Raw genomic sequence first — 16,320 nt, 5'->3', positions numbered from 1 at the left:
TTAACAGAACACTTTAAGACGATGTGGAAAAATCTGTATTAAACTTAAGAGGGAAGGAAATCCAGAGATAAGACTGTGTCTTTTTCTGATCTGCACCATAGCTGTGCCCAGACAATTTACACGTTATAATTCTGTAATAAAAACTGCTGTTAACCACAATCAAGCTGTGACTTGCTCAGATAAAAGGACTTTCTTAATAGTGTTTACTTAGACATATAATAAATAGAGCCAGCCAGGTTAAGGAGAATAGTGATAAGTATTTTAATTGCAGGTCTTTAACTAGCAAGAACTTTATCCTGTTTCCTCACAGAGGTAGTCATTACCGAACCGGCTCAGAGGGCAGAAGATTAAACACCTAATCATTATATAGGGTGTTGAAAACTCGGGCCTTCACGAAAATGCCAAGTATCCTTAATGTTATTTCACACTGGGTTTAGTCCCCCGTGCTGTCTTCCCAGCTTTGTGAAAACGTTTGAGTTACATGATTGTAAATTACTCCCAGAGCTGGTATTGGGCAGGGATGGAGTTACGTGGGGTACGAGCGTTTCTCAAGCCCGAGGTACTCCCTGCACAGCATTCCAGCCGCAGGGAGAGTGGCCGAGCCAGGCTCACATTGCCAGAGCCCTGGTGCACGTCCATGGAGTGGCTCTGCCGTATTACCCGATGGGATGGTCCGTGCTGCTCGGGAACACCTTCACCAAGTGAGAGGTGCACCAGGGCTCCATTCTGCTCCCAGGTCTTTGCCTTCTCTGCAGGTGTGCTCCTGAGACAAGCTACAGCACCATCTCTAACCTCTGGAAATAACAAAACCTTTAAGAAGTCTTTCTCCTCACGTAACCGAGCAAGCAACTGAGGAGCACGGGTGGTACGTAACGAGGTATACGAGAGCCATCTATGTGCTGCCAGCGATACATTTCACAGCACGGGACGCCATCCTACTGCACCAGCCCTATGCCAGCAAGCACCCCGTTTTCTGACAGCCAGAAACGGAAGAGCACATTCACCCTAAGCACCGAGCAGCCCCCAGAGCCGCCTCCGCCCCACAGCCCGGCCCTGTACCACCGGAGCGGGCAGCGCCGCCGCCTCACAGCCCTGCGCGGGCAGACGTGTCGCTCACTCGGCAGCTGCCCAGCGGGCCCCACACGACGTGGCCGCACCGTGGGGGCCCAACGCCGCGCCGGCCGGCCTTCGAGCCTCTCGCCGGTGGCGGGGATGGGCGCCGGTGGCGGGGATGGGTGTCCGCGGCTATCGCGGCGCCCTCAGACCCCGCCGCGGTTCCCGGCGCTTTTCCCGCCCTCAGCCGTGAGGCGACGGCGCGAGCGACCCCCCCCCCCAACCCCGCGCGCGCCGCTCCCGCCAACGCCATCTGGACGCGCGGGGGCGATGGGGGGGGGGGGGGGGGGGGGGGAGGCGAATGGCAACGGGGGGGGGGGGGGAGAAGTTGGGGGGGGCGCATGCGCGCTAGGGGTGGCCGCGGCGCCTCTCGCGCGAGCGGCGCGCGCGCGCCGTTGGGCCGGGCGCGGGGCGTGCCCGCGTCCCGATTCGCCGGCGGGGGGCGCGAGGCGGGCGGGGGCGGGGCCGGCTCGGGGCGGCGGCCAATGGGAAGCGGGAGGGGCGGCGCGCAGGGGGCGCGGCCGCGGCCGGGCGTGTCCCGGGCGGGCGGGCGCGCGCTGTCCGGGCAGCGATGGCGGACGATGGGCAGGGGCGGCTCAGGACTGAGGAGGGCCCGGCGGGCGGCGCGGCCCTGGCGGGCGGCGAGATGCTGCTGCTCGGCGTGGGGCTGCTGGCCCTGGCGCTGCTGGCCGCCTACCGGCTGTACCTGCGCTGGGGAGCGCGGAGCGGGCCGGGGGGCGCGGCCCGGCAGGGCGAGGCCGCCGCGCTGCCGCGCATGAAGCGCCGGGATTTCTCCCTGGAGCAGCTGCGCGAGTTCGACGGCGCTCGCAATCCCCGCATCCTCCTGGCTGTTAACGGCAAAGTCTTCGACGTGACCAAAGGCAGCAAGTTCTACGGGCCCGGTGAGACGGCGGGGGGATGGGGGGAGCCCCGGCCGGGGACCCACCGGCGCTGTTCCACCGGGGATGATGCTCAGCGGGAATGGGTTCTCCTCAGGCAGCCGTCGTTTGCCCAGATGCCTCCATTTGGATGTGCCGTGGTTAATTCTATTTTTTTTTCTTTTTTTCCCCCCCTTTCTGTCTCCTCTAGTAGGTTTCCCAAGTGCAGCTGAGCAGTGCTTTCTTCGTTCTAGCGCTTGCGGCTCAGGAGAGGAAGGCAACCGGCTGGTTATTTGTTTAGGTGTAAATGCCATATTGAGTGGGACTTTTAGTCGGGATAAAGATAGGCAAGGAGAGCTCTGGCACTAGTGTGGTGCTGCTGCTGTTGGGAAGAGTGCAGAAATGAAGCCAGTCTCGTAAACAGCCAGCCAGCCAGCACTCCTCTTCGGAGACGAAATGTGTATTTCGAAGGTTCACAAAAGCAGGCTTCAGAGAAATGTTCTGGTTTTGTATTCACCTTGTACTCTGTGAAACTGCAGCACACTTTGTCGTGATAAGCAGCATTCTTAATGATGAGGTGGGTAAACTTGCTGCTGAGCACTGTGCTCACGACTGATGCCAAAGGAAATGAGGCTTATGAGTGCTGATAATTTTCTTCTTTAAACAATGGTGGTTTGGAAAACTTGCTCTAATCAAACTGTGCAGGAGTTTTCATAATAACCGTGGCAATCTTCCTTGGGAGAGGGGTGGAGGGGAGAGAGGATATTTCCCACTCCCCCAGGAAATAGTTCAAGTTAAGTAATCATTTATTACTATTTAATAATTGAGGTTCCAAAAAGAAAAATACAAAGCTGGCATGTTACAGGCCTTTGGTTCTTGGCAGGGAAGGGACAAGCAGTTCTGTGGTTGAACTGGGCTAGAATTTTGTAACTACTTCATGCTCCAAGTTGGTGATACCAGCTGCAGAAAGTGAACCTGCTGTAATTGAGCTGAAATGCTTTTTTGGCTGGGTACTGTAAAAGTTCACAGTGGAATCCCAAGTACCTTGCCGTGCTTTATGTTGTTTATTAACCAGTAAAGCTGAGAAAATGCAGCCTGGTGAGCTGCAGCTTGCCTGCCACTTAATCAGGCTAGTTCTTTTGTCTCTCTTATTTAGGGGTTTTTAAACTGAGACCTGTGTGCTGACATGAAGTGCAGGTAACACACATTTACACATATACAATAATACACATGCAGCATGAAACTTCAAACACCAGTGAGCTGCCAGAGTGCTCTGTGAAATAATACTGAGCCCTGATGTAAACATTGGCTTCCTCCCTTTGGTGTATCAGAGTTAAATGTTGGGCTCTCCTCTCCAGATACCATCAGTGGTTCACACTGTCAACCTTTGGAGGCCTCTCATTGTGAGGAAGCTAAAACTTCATGTTCTAGGACATCACTCTGCTAGCTGATAACTGGGAGCAGCTGGTTTTCCTTAGAAGCAGTGCTTCTAGCTTTTCATCAAGAGGGACAAAGGCTTTTTTTATTTTTTTGTCCCTGTAGTGAAAGATTGCCTTTTTCTAACAGGAGTGACATGGTTTTCAGATCTGTCACTTGGGATGGTGCATGTGCTGATGTTTCAGGCTGTGGCTGTGAGCCTTTAGCAGATTGTGAGGTGCTGATGTGCAGAGAGTGCCTCAGCTTGGAGGGCAGTGGGGAGCAGAGCTGAGGGCTGGGTTAATGTCACATAAAGTGGCTGCCTCAGGTGGCAGGTCACTGCTCATCTCTTCATAGTAATGTCAGCTTTTCCTCCTCCAGTGTAGTTTGGATGCCAAGGTGTTCCTTTTTCTTCTACTTACAGCAGAAAGTTTAAAATGCACAAAACTGTCACCTAGTCCAGATTTTTGTCCAACTATTGAGATTCCATTAAAGCTGCCACCAAACTTTTGGTTTTATTCAGAGTTCTCCTGACTTTAAGTTTCCATCCAGCAAATCCTGTTATACTTTGGTCCATTTCATTGAAGAGCCCTTTACATACACACAGTAAAGGTATTTTTAAATAATGATAGACTATTGAAGCCCTCCTTTCAAACAGCCATGACTGAAAACTTCATTTTTTTGAACATTTAGTCCAAATGTTTCCCAGTTTTTATTTTTTTTTGTTTTTGTCATGCTGTCTTTAAGCCTTCTGCAGTTTATCTCATTGGTATCATGTTAGTCTCTGTTATCTCTTAATGTATTTTAGCTAAGAATAAAGAAAGGCTACACTGTACATATAACAGTCTGTGCCTCCAAAAACCACTTTAAAATTTTATTTGCCAAGTTCTTTTCCAAAATGCTGCCCTGTCCTGCAAATACACCATTTGTTTCAAGACTTCACTTAGGTGTATCCAATTCCACCTCTGCTTGTGTCCAGATGAGTAAGTGACATAGAATGCTGTTACTGATTATTAAATCTAATTCATTGCCTTTCCCTTTATCACCCACAAACTCCAAAAGAGATAAAGTCAACAATTAGTCGTGCACTATTAAAAATATCACATAAGCAGACTGTTAGAGAACCTCTGTTGGGATGATTTCCCATCTGTAATCACATCTCATGACTTAGGGTCTAGTCATTAATACCTTCTGAGTGTGCTGTGTTGGTTTTATATCTTACAATGAGAGACAGTTTTTTACTTTTCATTTGTAGTAACATTGAACTTTGTGTACTTGCATCAAGGTTTCTGGTTGTGTATCTGCAGTAGAAGAGCATTCTAAGAGTTAGTGTACTTTATGTCAGCAAATCTTAATATTTAGCAGTTAAATTTGCATGCCAAGGTAATGCCACAAACAGGTTTTGATTAGCTTATTAAATACTTTGTGTATTTATGAAAAATACACATCTTTGAGCATGACAAAGCAAGATCGTGTGCAACCCTGAGTATGCAACTGTTCACGTCACTTCTGTTTCTTAATGTTTCATGATCTTAAAAAAATCAATTTCCTGACTTTCCTTCACTGCAGTGTGTTGTCACTGTCAACTCCTCTCTCATCCCACTTGTCTTTCACCATATCATGAAGATCTCTGATTTTCCAAGAAGAATAGATTAGATAGTAGTAGTTCCTTCCACAAAAAATATTCCATCACATTTCATTTTCCAGGAAGAGAAATCTGCCTTTATTTCATTGTAATAAACAGCCATCATTCTTTCTGATAATTTGTATAAAAATAATCTGATGCTGTTAGACTTTCTTTGGAATTGAGTGCCATAAATTTCCCTGTGTCTCTGTTGAGCACATGGCAATAGTGCTTTTCCATACATCCTTTCCAAGGGTATGCTTAGAGTGAAATGTTGCAGGAGGGACTCTCCAGATGTTGTATTTGGAGAATACTGTTAAGGGTGGCCTTATCTGGAGAACACAACAGGCTGAGGGGTTACAGATAAGTACAGAGGATAAGACTGGGGCAAAGAAATGTTTTCTGTAAAGTGTGAGAGGTCTTCTCAGTGGTTCTCATGTTTGTCACCACTTTGTCTATGTAGTGGAAGTGTCTCTTGCCCTGGGATTCAGCATTTCTGGACAGAGAAGAGGAGTTCCAGCCAGAAGCAGTAAAACTAAAAGGTGTATGCACACATATTTGTGAGAGATTGTTTCATATTCTGGTTAAAGAGAGTGGTGCCTCTGCTGCCAGAGTGGAGGTTGTTCTGAGCCTCCAGGCCATGCTCATGGAGAGCAGTGAAGTGGTTTTGTGCAGGAGGATCAGCACTCTGTCTCCTCTGTTTCTGCCCTGTGTGTCTGTCAGCTCTCTCTTTTTGGTTTTTAATTTTTTTTCCCTTTTTCACAACCTCAGTCTATCCCCTAAAACTTGAACAACTGCATGTTTCATAAGAGCTGTGTACAAATTCCTAGTTCCTATTTAAACCAGTCATGTTCCAGTCACAGAATTGATTAGGCTGGAAAAAACCTCTGAGATCATTGAGTCACCTGACATTTGAGGGTCCTGATCAAGCAGGTGTGCTCCAAGCAAGAGAATATGAAATGTGATAGTGACATCACAGGAATTGTTAGTTAATATGAATTGTCACATGTAGATGTTAAGTCCAGTACACAGAATGAAAAAACCTGGCCAGCTTTGCTTATTAGGAAATAAACTGGTGGTCAGAGCATTTTTCACTAAACCAAGATGTGGAACCTAGGTCATCCTTAAGAAAGCAGCTATCTTCCAAAAAGCTCCTGTGGGCTCTCTTACCAGTGCTTGCTGTCTGCCCCTTTAGTTGAAATTGGGTCATTGATTCTTGCACTTTTTTTCTTTTTCACAGAGTTAAAAAGCAAGTAAGCAAAAGAGAGAGTGAGACTGTCTGGCCTTGTGGTGCCTGAGGAGTCAGGTTTAGACCCCTGTTCTGGGCAATTCCCATCTTAGATCTACATTTCACATCTGTAGAGTTCCCTTTGAGCATGTGGATTGGTCTCCTAAGGACACATCCTTTCCATGCAGGCTGTAAGTTAAAATTGACCCACATCTTCCCTTTCATGTGAATCTGGAGCAGTAAAGTTAAAATTATGTCACCTTGAATTCCCAGTGATAAATGTTATTAGAAACCTTCTGCTTTCAAGCTACATCTCCAAATGGCTTAGTGTAACTTGCAGTTTTTCATTCTCTCATGAAAGATGCAACACTGAGCAAACACGTGTCAGGATTCAGATACAAAATTTGAAACAGCTAGTGAATGTTTCACTTCAGTGTGGAGTGGAGAAAGTAAGCAAAGTGATAGAATAATGGAGTTGTTAATAATTTTGTAGCCTGTCTCCCCTTGCCCTTACTCAAAGGGAGATTAGTCGTTATTCTTGTCTGAGATTAATGAGTGTTATCCATGAGTATCTAAACTTCAAACAAATCTGGGGTTTATTTCCAGTGCTGTATGGACCCACAGATGCACATTTGGTGATTGCTTCAAAGTGCTTTTTGACTAGATGAAGAAACCAAAGCTGCTGCTTTAACACTGAACTTTGTTGTTAACCTGTGTGCCTTCTTTAGAGAGATCACATGGGCCTTGTGAAAAGGAGCACAATTCTGAGCTCAGCTCTCACTTCATTAGCTGTAGAGTCCACATGTGGCTGTCTGTGGTGTATTCCCTGTGCTGCCCCTTGGAGCCATCCAAAGGTCAGTGTGCAACGTTGCTGCTGTTGGAGCAATAGTCTGGGATGTTCCACAGAGCTGCTCCCAAACTGAAATGCTCAGGGAGCCTCTTGGCAGCCAGGAATATGCTCTGAAGTTGGATCCAGCATAGCTTTTGCTGGGGGAACTATTGGCCAAACTGGCTGAAAATTGAAATAGGTGCTGTTCCAAGATCCAGTTCACCCTGTTTTGGAGGAAGTGACTAGAAGCAGTACTTCCAAATAAAAACTTTGTGGTTCAAAATTTTTAATATGTTGCTTTAAGTTGAACAGATCTTTTCCTTGTCTGCAAAGAGAAATTAAATTTTCATTAGAGAATCAAACCAATGCTAGGGGATGCAGAAATCTTTTTGAAGATTGTATTTTTATGGTCTGAAGAGACTTTGACTTTACCAAATCTCAAGGTTTATTGTGAATAGAGACAAATATCAGGCAGAGCAGGATGTCAAATTCATCCAGGCTGCTAAATTCTTAACTGGATTGTGAAAGGAAGTGAAGCTGTGCAGGTGGTGGGTAGCAAGGTTTTGCATGTGTTGTAGCTGAGAGAAGGGTGTACTTTATCCAAGGTGGAGTTGTAAGGTAGATGAGGACTTTATCCAGGGGAAATGCAGAGTATGGACGTGGAGGTACAGATGTGCAGATAGGCAGGCAAATCTGTGGGCTTGATAACTGCTCTCAGGGCTAAGATAAACACAGGCTCTGGAACAGAGCTCTTGAAATGTGAAAGCCATGATGGGAATAAAAGCATTCTTCAAGGAGCAGCTTTCCTTTGTGGAAGACTTGTGCCTCCATATACCCAAGTAACCTATAGCAGACATGTTTTAATTGGTTTTGACACTTCCCTGACTCTTGTTGTTGTACTATCCCAAATAGGAGTGGGAGGAGAATTTTTTAAAGATATATTTGACTGTGAAATGGGTAATTTGGGAATACAGCAAAAAAAACCCCACTGAAATGTAGTGATATGTCTCAGAAGCTTGCTTTGGTTTCCATACCTGTGCTCCAAGCCACTGTTCCTGCCTCTCTTCAGCCTGTCTGTCATGTCATGCTGCAATCAATTATTTACAGCAGCAGCCAGGCTAAATAGGTGGGCAGACAAAAGGAAAGGAAAGGAAAGGCAAGGCAAGGAGGACTGTGGGTAGGGCCTGCAGAGTAAATTGCATCAGGCCATGAAAGAGCTCTGTGGGAGGGTGTCTGGGGTTGCACTGATGTCTCCACCTCAAGCATGTTCCTGAAAGATAGTTTCTCCCTGGGATTTTGTGTGCTGGCACCTTCCTGGACACTTCCCCAAGTGCAGTGAAATCTGATGTGCAAAATGGCTTTTTCAGGCTGTTGCACCAGTTCTTTATATAAAAGGGAGTAATAGACTAGCAGAGCATAACCCCAGAGCTGTATGTTTTGTATTAATATATTAATATTTGTACTTAAACTCTGTGTAGAAGCACCTGAATGGAAGCTTTAAATCTTGAAGTAGATCTTGCTCATACTGGGATTGCTGAACTTCTGCTTTAGGAAGCAAGGTGAAGCCAAGCTTGCACCATTTACTAATAATCACAATTCAATATTTACCTTTTAGTATAGGATTAAAGAATAGAACACATTTCTAAATTCCATTTGCAGAGCTGGAATTTCAAATGCTGTCTGCTGAGTCCAAAGGTTGGTTTTTACAAGTTAGCATTCCACTGAGTGCTTGGATGTGGCTTGATGAGTCCTCTGTGACTTCTGAATACTTCTGGAAAAATCATTCTGCAATCTTAAAGTTCAAATTCAGTTTTAGGAAAGAAAAAATCATTGGTGTGGCATCTGAGATTACAAGATGCTTGCAGAAATTTTGCATCCATTGATTTTAATGCAAGCTGATGTATTCTAAAAGTTTTCATGCTTTCAATTAAGTGTGTTATTGAGATTTAAGAATGTTCAGTGCTTGATACAGATAAATATCATTCTCTTTTTAATAGAAGTCATTGGAATCAAGCTGGTGGACCAAGAGGTGGCATCTCAGCAGGTTCTGTGAAACTCCATAAACCACTAAATGCAGGGTAGAATGGAAGGGCAGCAGGGTGCTACTCTCTGATTAACCAGAGTTTGGAAAACACCTTGTGCAAATAGTAGGATTCATGGACATTTGCTTGAAACACTTCAGAGAAAGGAAAAAATGGGGACAGAATACTGTTAGTGGGGTCAGAATGTAACAATTTCTAATTGCTTTTAAGGATTTACTAATTGTGATGTTTGTAAGAGCTGTTTATACAAAAATCAGATCACTTGAGTGAGCAATCATTGGGTTTTGCTTGAAGCAGAACTTTTTGTTTGCAGAAACTCTGTGCTGTGTTGCAGATGATGGTCATTGGTGCCTCTCAGCCTGTCCTCTGGAAGTGACCAGGCATGCAGAGTGCATTGCCATAGGATTGATTTCAGTCTCTAAATCCTGCTTTTCAAATAAATAGCTAATTCAGGATGCAGATAGGAAAGGGAGCCCTCTTGGCTTTGTGTCCCTGAAGCACTGTACCTGTAGTCCTGATCCCTGATGGATCTCATGGGTGCTGTTCTTGAGCTAAATACCTGAAAGGATGAGCACAGAGATGCTGTTCATCACTGTGGTCAGACTGGTACAGTGCGAACTTGCAGCTGATAGTTCATTCTCTAATTCCTCCTTCTGGTGAATGGTGCTTTGAAACCAGTTGGTTTATTTGCAGAGAGAGGAGGGAATTGTCTTTGGCACCCAGGACAACCTTCTGTTCTCAGGTTTGACTGTGAGCAGCTCACAGTGCCAACACTGTGGGCTGGAGAGACAGCAGCAGTTGTGGTGAGGACATCATTTCTCCTGGTCCACATGGTGCTGAGCTTCCCTGCTTCAGGAGCTGGCCCAGCAGGAGCAGATAGGTGTGGGAGCACCTGGGCAGAACCAGCCCTTTGGAATGATTCCCCCTGGCTCATCCTGCTGCAGAGGAGCTCTGAGGTGCTCCAGCAGGCAGTACAGGGGTGAAGGACAGTGTGGCGCCACTTGCTGGTGTTCATTCTTGCCCCTGGGTGCTGCCTGTTCTTCAGGCTGGTGGCCACTGTTGAGAGGTAAGCCAGAGAAGGGTTCTGGCCTTTTACCACTCTGTAGCAAGCCTGCTGCTGCAGTTACTGCAGAAAATGTTAAAGTGTATTGTTATGATTTTTGAGGTTTTTTGTATTGGTTTTGTTTTTTTTATTGATCTGAATTTAAGGTATTTGGTTTTAGGTCAAGAAGATCTAAGATAACAATATGCCTAAAGTTGAGTTACTTAAAATTTGGGAAAGCCAGTTACTGATCCTACCCTGCAAATTGTTGGTTTACAAACCATCCATTTCTCTCAGTAATAATATTTATTTCACAGTCATTGCTCAGAATTTTATTGGGATATTTGTGCTGCTTTGCATTGGTCAGAAAGCACAGAGGAAGCAGTTGCTTTATATTCCTAATTTGACAATTTGTACTGGTTTCAAGAGCTTTACACCCTAAGGGTATAGGGGATCTGCTGCCCAAAATAAGTGAGTACTTCCTCAGAAGTGAGAAATGTCACAAAAGATGTAGAAAGTTGTTGTGATTCTGTAAGTGAAGTGAAATCATTAATTAGCCCTCTTAAGTTCTATTTATTTATAATAATGGATTTCTAATTAAGATGTCTATGCAGTTTGCTTCTGTTCATATCTGACTTGTAAATATTCAATGTATTGCTTAATAGAAGTGTATTTCTTTTGAATTCCAGCCTCTGGTCCCTTTGGAATTTGCATCAACTGGCTTGCATCAACTGACAGGGATTTTTCCAGATATCCCTTCAAAGCTATTTTCCTGGTTCTGCTTGTCTCAGCAGACTTTATCTCCTAGTGATATTAAAGATTGAATTGCAGTGCTGTTGAATGTCAAACAGCCATGGCATTGAAAGTGCTGCTGTTCCCATCACTGCAGAAATTTCATGTTTGGCTTTGGCAGACTACATAAAGAACTGAGCTTTGGTCACCATAAGCAAAGACATGAAGGTATCAATTTTGTCTTTTTGTTTTCAGAGGGTCCATATGGAATATTTGCTGGCAGAGATGCCTCCAGGGGACTAGCAACTTTCTGTCTAGATAAAGATGCACTCAGAGATGAATATGATGACCTATCGGACTTAAATGCTGTACAGATGGAAAGTGTAAGAGAGTGGGAAATGCAATTTAAAGGTAAATTCTGAAATTATCAGCTTAAGGAAATGCTTTTAATAAAAATGATTGATTTGGGCTTGGGGAAGCTTTTAAAGAGGTGTTGACAGTAATATTGTCACAGAATATGCTGAGTTGGAAGGGACCCCCAAGGATCATTGATTTCAACTCTTAGCTGTGCTTTCTTCCACAGAGGATTTCACTGTATATCACTACAGCTTTTATAAACTTTTATTTTTATACAAAAAAAACCTGTTCTGTTAGCTCTTTGGCACAGAATTTCACTCCCAAATTTCATCTGCTTAGCTGGTGGAACTCCTGCTCAAGGTTGTTAGCTTTGGATGCCATGGAATTATCATTGGGACTAAGAGTTGTTTTAACATAAAGAGTTGAATGAGTTTGTCTTGAAGTAATTTCTAACAAATAAGGAATTATGCCTCTGGAGGGAGGGGGAATAATTTTTCACACTAATTGGAATCAAAACAGGCTGAAGGATTGGAGAGCATTGGTTTTTAGCCCTTGGGTGATAAATCTTGCCTGATCAGCTGGAAGAGAAGGGAAAAAAAGTACTCACAGTTAGAGAAAATAATCGTAGAAAGATGGCTTTAGGAGGCTGAGCTTGCTGCTGAATTACCATCAGTTTCAGTGATTGAGATTTAGAACTGTAGTGTGTAGGAGAAAATTGATTTTGAAGTAGTATGGGCTAGCAAGCAAATGCAGCTGTATTTAATTGTAATGGAATCATAAATCTCTTTCAGAAAAATATGACTACGTAGGTAGACTCCTAAAACCAGGGGAAGAACCATCAGAATACACAGATGAGGAAGATACCAAGGATCACACTAAACAGGAATGAACTTTGTAAACAACCAAAGTCAGGGGCCTTCGGAACTGCAACCTCTTATTCCCCATCACAGAATGTCCTGCATCTTTGGGTACAGTTCATCTGCTGCGAAAAAACATTCAACAGGTTTTGTACAAGGAAAATAATATACTCACAAATGAAGATTTGAATACTAGACATTCTTTGTGCTGCCAAATTTTTTGTTGCAGTTTATTTGTAATGTCTGGTTAGGCTTCGTTAGTGAAGAGGGGCCAGGGATTTAAAGGTAAAAATGCTATTCCTTTTTATCAGTAAGCTGAAGCCTTCAACTAGTGTACCTTACAAGCTCTCTAAAAGATGAGTCTTCAAGCTCAGAGGAAGGTTTGAATCTTGTTTTGTGTGTGTCTTCTCCTTGAGCATTAAAAGAAAGATGTGCTCATCCACATCAGCAGCAGTAGGTGAGACTACTGAGGCTGGTGTTAAAATGTGAATTTCCAGTTTTGTTTTGTGTGTGGGTGTCAGAAGCCCAGCAGAATCCTTCAGTTCTCTAAGAGAAGTCCACGTAGATTAGGATGGGGATTAAATTCATCCTTTTCTCAAAAGGATTGGGTAAAAAAAAGTTTCTTCTACAACAACTATTATCTGAAACCTGCCTCTCCCCTTTTTTCCCATCCTCTAAATCAAATCAAATATTAATTGTGCCTTATTTAGCTTCCATAGACTTGAATTGTTTTAAGGGACAGCCCCCAAATTGCGGTTTCATAGTCACTACAAGCAGCAGTGAGACTGAATTGGAATGTTGTGTTGACTGGAAAACCTTGATGTCATTCTGTGTATAGAATGTAAAAGAGGAGCACTCAGTGTTACTGCCATATGTTAATACTACATATACTTCAATTAGCATTGTGATGGCCAAATGCATACTCCCATGCTTCTTTTTAAGGAATTACAAACACACAAAAAAAAAAAAAGTCTCCCTTCCTCCTCTTCCAGAAGCTGCCTAACTTTTGGGAGCATAGCCTTCACACCCCCGTAGAGTGAAGGCGTTGCGCGTGTGTCTGTGTGTGTGTCTGTCTGTCTGAATGCAAGACTTGGGAGGGATTGGTTCTGCAGATATTGTAAATATGAGTACCATTTTAATAAAGCATGTACAATACCACCTGTGCTGTCAGACTCTGTGTGGAAGCTGGAATGTGGTGCAATAAAAAGGGGGACAAGTCTTGGATAGATGAAGCAGCCACTGCTCTTTGTCCTGGTGGAGTTATTTTCCCTTTCAAGTCCCAGCTGTTGAGGAATCTCAAAGACTTACCCAGGTAAGCTGTATTTAAGAGACTAAACCTGTGCCAGTGAATTTATGGTGGTGGGGGAAAGAGTGATAAAAATAAAGCATTGTAGTAACTAAGTGCAACATAGAGTGTAAGGAATATGTCCCATGGCATTAACAGGACAAGAGCAGCAGCCTCATGGCTTGTGTTTGTACCTCTGGTTGCAGATTTCACCTGTGCTAAGTCTACAGTAACAATTTATATATATATATATATATACATTCTGTTGAAATGTAAACTGTGAAATTCCAGGGATGGCTACTTTTTTATTCCTATTTGAAAGAGATTCATATTGATGTAAATGAAACAAATAAACAAAAACTGCTCTGTGGAATCGTATGTAACTCACATGTCCTAGAAGGCAGGGTGAACTCTTGTTTCTTGCATCTCCAGCCTTGAAATAGAACTGTTTTGGCCTGGAAGCAGTAACAGAAATGGAGCTGTTTCTCCATAGAAGTGTTTGCAGGCTGGACACTCCTGGAGGTGTGAATGCAGCAAGCACTGGCTTCTGTTTGAGTCACATCCTTATAAGCTGAGCAGTGTCCAGGCTTGGATTGAGTGTCTGCTAATCATCTAACTCTGCTGAAATGCTGGGCATGCTGCTGGAAATATGTGCTTTAGATGGAGCAGTGGGAACCAACAGGATAAATAAAAGCTCCCTTTAACCATAGGACAGGGGCTGGGAGTAATTAAACACCAGTTCTATATCTGGATGCTTGGCTAGGGAATTTTTTTCTTTTAGGCAAGTCTCACTGTAAAAGGTTTTACAGTATGCCTTTCACTTTTAGCTATTGCACAGCTGTTGCAGCTCATCATGGCACCCAGCTTGTCTAGCTGTGGAACAAGAAAAGGCAGCTTGCCCAACATCCCTTGGGACAATCAGATAAGTGTTTGTCCCCAGGCTTGCACGTGAAAATACATGTATGTGTTACAGCTTCTGCTGTACTGAGCCATAGCTGCAGGTTGTTGGCTCTGAGTTTCTCTGCTCTTCACTCAGTGCAGCTGTAGCATTAGCTGCTCCTCCTGCTTATATCTAATTTCCTACTGCTGCAAGAAAGGTAACTTTTGAAGGGAGAGTAGTTTTGTATCTGCTCTGACTTACTAGCCCAAGTGCAGTCTTCTCCTTTCCCTTGCTTTTAGAAATTCAGTGAAGCTTAATCCCAGTGAAATTACATGTAGTTCTGCTGCTGGAGTTTTAAAATTGCTTTAGGAGGACAATGTTTAAAATTTAACTTTGAGGATTAGCTGAAAAACAGGATGAGTACAGGGTGAGGTTTGCTTTGAAGCACCATAATGGTAACTGAAGGATACAAAACTTGTCCCATGGCAGCAGAACATTGCACAGACTTAATGTTTAGTGGATTTAAATTAACCTCATCCATCCTACATACTAGTGATCTAAAGCTGACAACCTAAAAAAAGTGCTTTAAAGCACACTGTAGCTTTCATATTTATAAAAAGTTGACACACATAATTTAGCATAACATCAGATCCATCCAAACTTCAGTGCAATTATAAAAATTTGATGGAGGCGTTCAACCTTGGAACATTGTATCAACTCTTGGTCAGAATTCACTGTTGGGTAAAATGACAGGCACGTTGATGCTGTGGTAAATGTTTAAGCAACATGAGGGTCTTGATGGAAAAATGTCTCATCTTCAGAAACAAAATACATTTCCAGTTTAATATATTACTTGTTTTCTTAGGCTAGATTTGATGTTAAATTCGTTTTAGTCATCATTTGTTTTGACATTTCTACCTCATTTTGTACACCACTTCCCAAAAATGCTTCATTTTGGCAGTAGATGTATTTTCAAACCTCCTTGGTTTAAGCAGAATAAAAATACCATGTTGTTACTTGATCTGAACATTTTGAATTTCCAGTAAGGACTACAGAATTATCTCACATGCTTGTACTTGTTTGTATCTTTTTATTGAGCTAGATCTACTTTTCCTTGACTAAGGCTTAAATTTTCTATTATTCTGAGTTGGACACAGCATATAAAATCAGTTTGGCACTCTCCTATGGATGCTGTTGCACTTTAAATTTCTCAGTGCTGAGCTATTTTCTAACTTTTTTTTTTCTTCCTGCAGAATCAGTTTGATTTTACTGTTTTTGCTGTAAAGGGCAGGGAGCAGTTAAACCTTTTAAAGGTTTTGAGTCTCTTTGACAAAATTCTGTTTGACAACACAGCAAGAGTTTATGAGGTTTTATTTCCTCTTGGAAGAGGTACTATTCCTGTGTATGGAATAGTAGAAAAGATTTGGCTATTTATTCCTTTCACCCTAAAAATCAGCAATAATGTAACTCTGGCCTTGCAAGCTGGCTTACAGATGGAAGGCAAATCCTTCTCCTGGCTTTTAATTGATGGTTAAAGGTGAATGTTTCTTAACAGTTGCTCACAGCTTGGCTTTAAGCTTGCTCTGACACAACCTGTGTGCCAGGTGAAGGGTTGTTTACCTGAAATCCCAAAAGCACAGAGGCTGAGGGCAGCAGAGAAGAAAACTCCTGAGGTGACAGATCAAGCCTGGTGTAGCTGTGGGATTTGTCAGATCCTTGGCCACTCTGCAGTGTTCCTCTCCCAGGGAGTGTCACTTGTCACCTCAGCAGTGCCTGAAGCAGAGGCTGCAGCATGGAGGCTGCCATGAATACCAACTCCTCTCCATCCATTCCAGTGCTTTATCTGCCACAGAAATCCCAATCCCTGCTAAAACACAGACAGGCTGCTGCTGCTTAGTGTAGGAAAACATGATCTGCTCTCCAACAGCAACAAGAGCCAGCTTGAACCTTCCATTTTAAAAAGCTGTTTAGAATCCAGTGTTTTTTGAGCATGACAAAAATCTGGGTTTAGGCAGGGTAACGCTTTGAAGTGTTTGT

The 16,320-nt window shown here is 43.6% G+C and overlaps 1 protein-coding gene across 1 annotated transcript; it reads left to right on the top strand.

The window, feature by feature from the left end:
• Window positions 1–1,684: 1,684 nt before the first annotated feature.
• On the top strand, window positions 1,685–13,276 carry PGRMC2 (progesterone receptor membrane component 2). Its single transcript, XM_058024087.1, has 3 exons — window positions 1,685–2,015; window positions 11,160–11,315; window positions 12,053–13,276. The coding sequence occupies exons 1-3, from the start codon at window positions 1,685–1,687 to the stop codon at window positions 12,148–12,150; spliced, it is 585 nt and encodes a 194-aa protein (XP_057880070.1). The 3' UTR covers window positions 12,151–13,276.
• The last annotated feature ends 3,044 nt before the right edge of the window (window positions 13,277–16,320 follow it).

This window comes from Melospiza georgiana, chromosome 5 (assembly GCF_028018845.1).
Source record: "Melospiza georgiana isolate bMelGeo1 chromosome 5, bMelGeo1.pri, whole genome shotgun sequence".
Taxonomy (NCBI): Eukaryota; Metazoa; Chordata; class Aves; order Passeriformes; family Passerellidae; genus Melospiza; species Melospiza georgiana.
The sequence above is the reverse complement of the archived record's forward strand: the minus strand, read 5'-3'. Positions and strand labels throughout refer to the sequence as shown.

What these genes read in the sequence shown, in the direction of transcription:
- PGRMC2 (XM_058024087.1), top strand. Translation starts at nt 1,685, where the DNA reads ATGGCGGACGATGGGCAGGGGCGGCTCAGGACTGAGGAGGGCCCGGCG. An exon ending in CAGCAAGTTCTACGGGCCCG is followed by an intron (nt 2,016 to 11,159) that starts GTGAGACGGCGG and finishes TTTTGTTTTCAG; the next exon opens with AGGGTCCATATGGAATATTT. An exon ending in GTGGGAAATGCAATTTAAAG is followed by an intron (nt 11,316 to 12,052) that starts GTAAATTCTGAA and finishes AATCTCTTTCAG; the next exon opens with AAAAATATGACTACGTAGGT.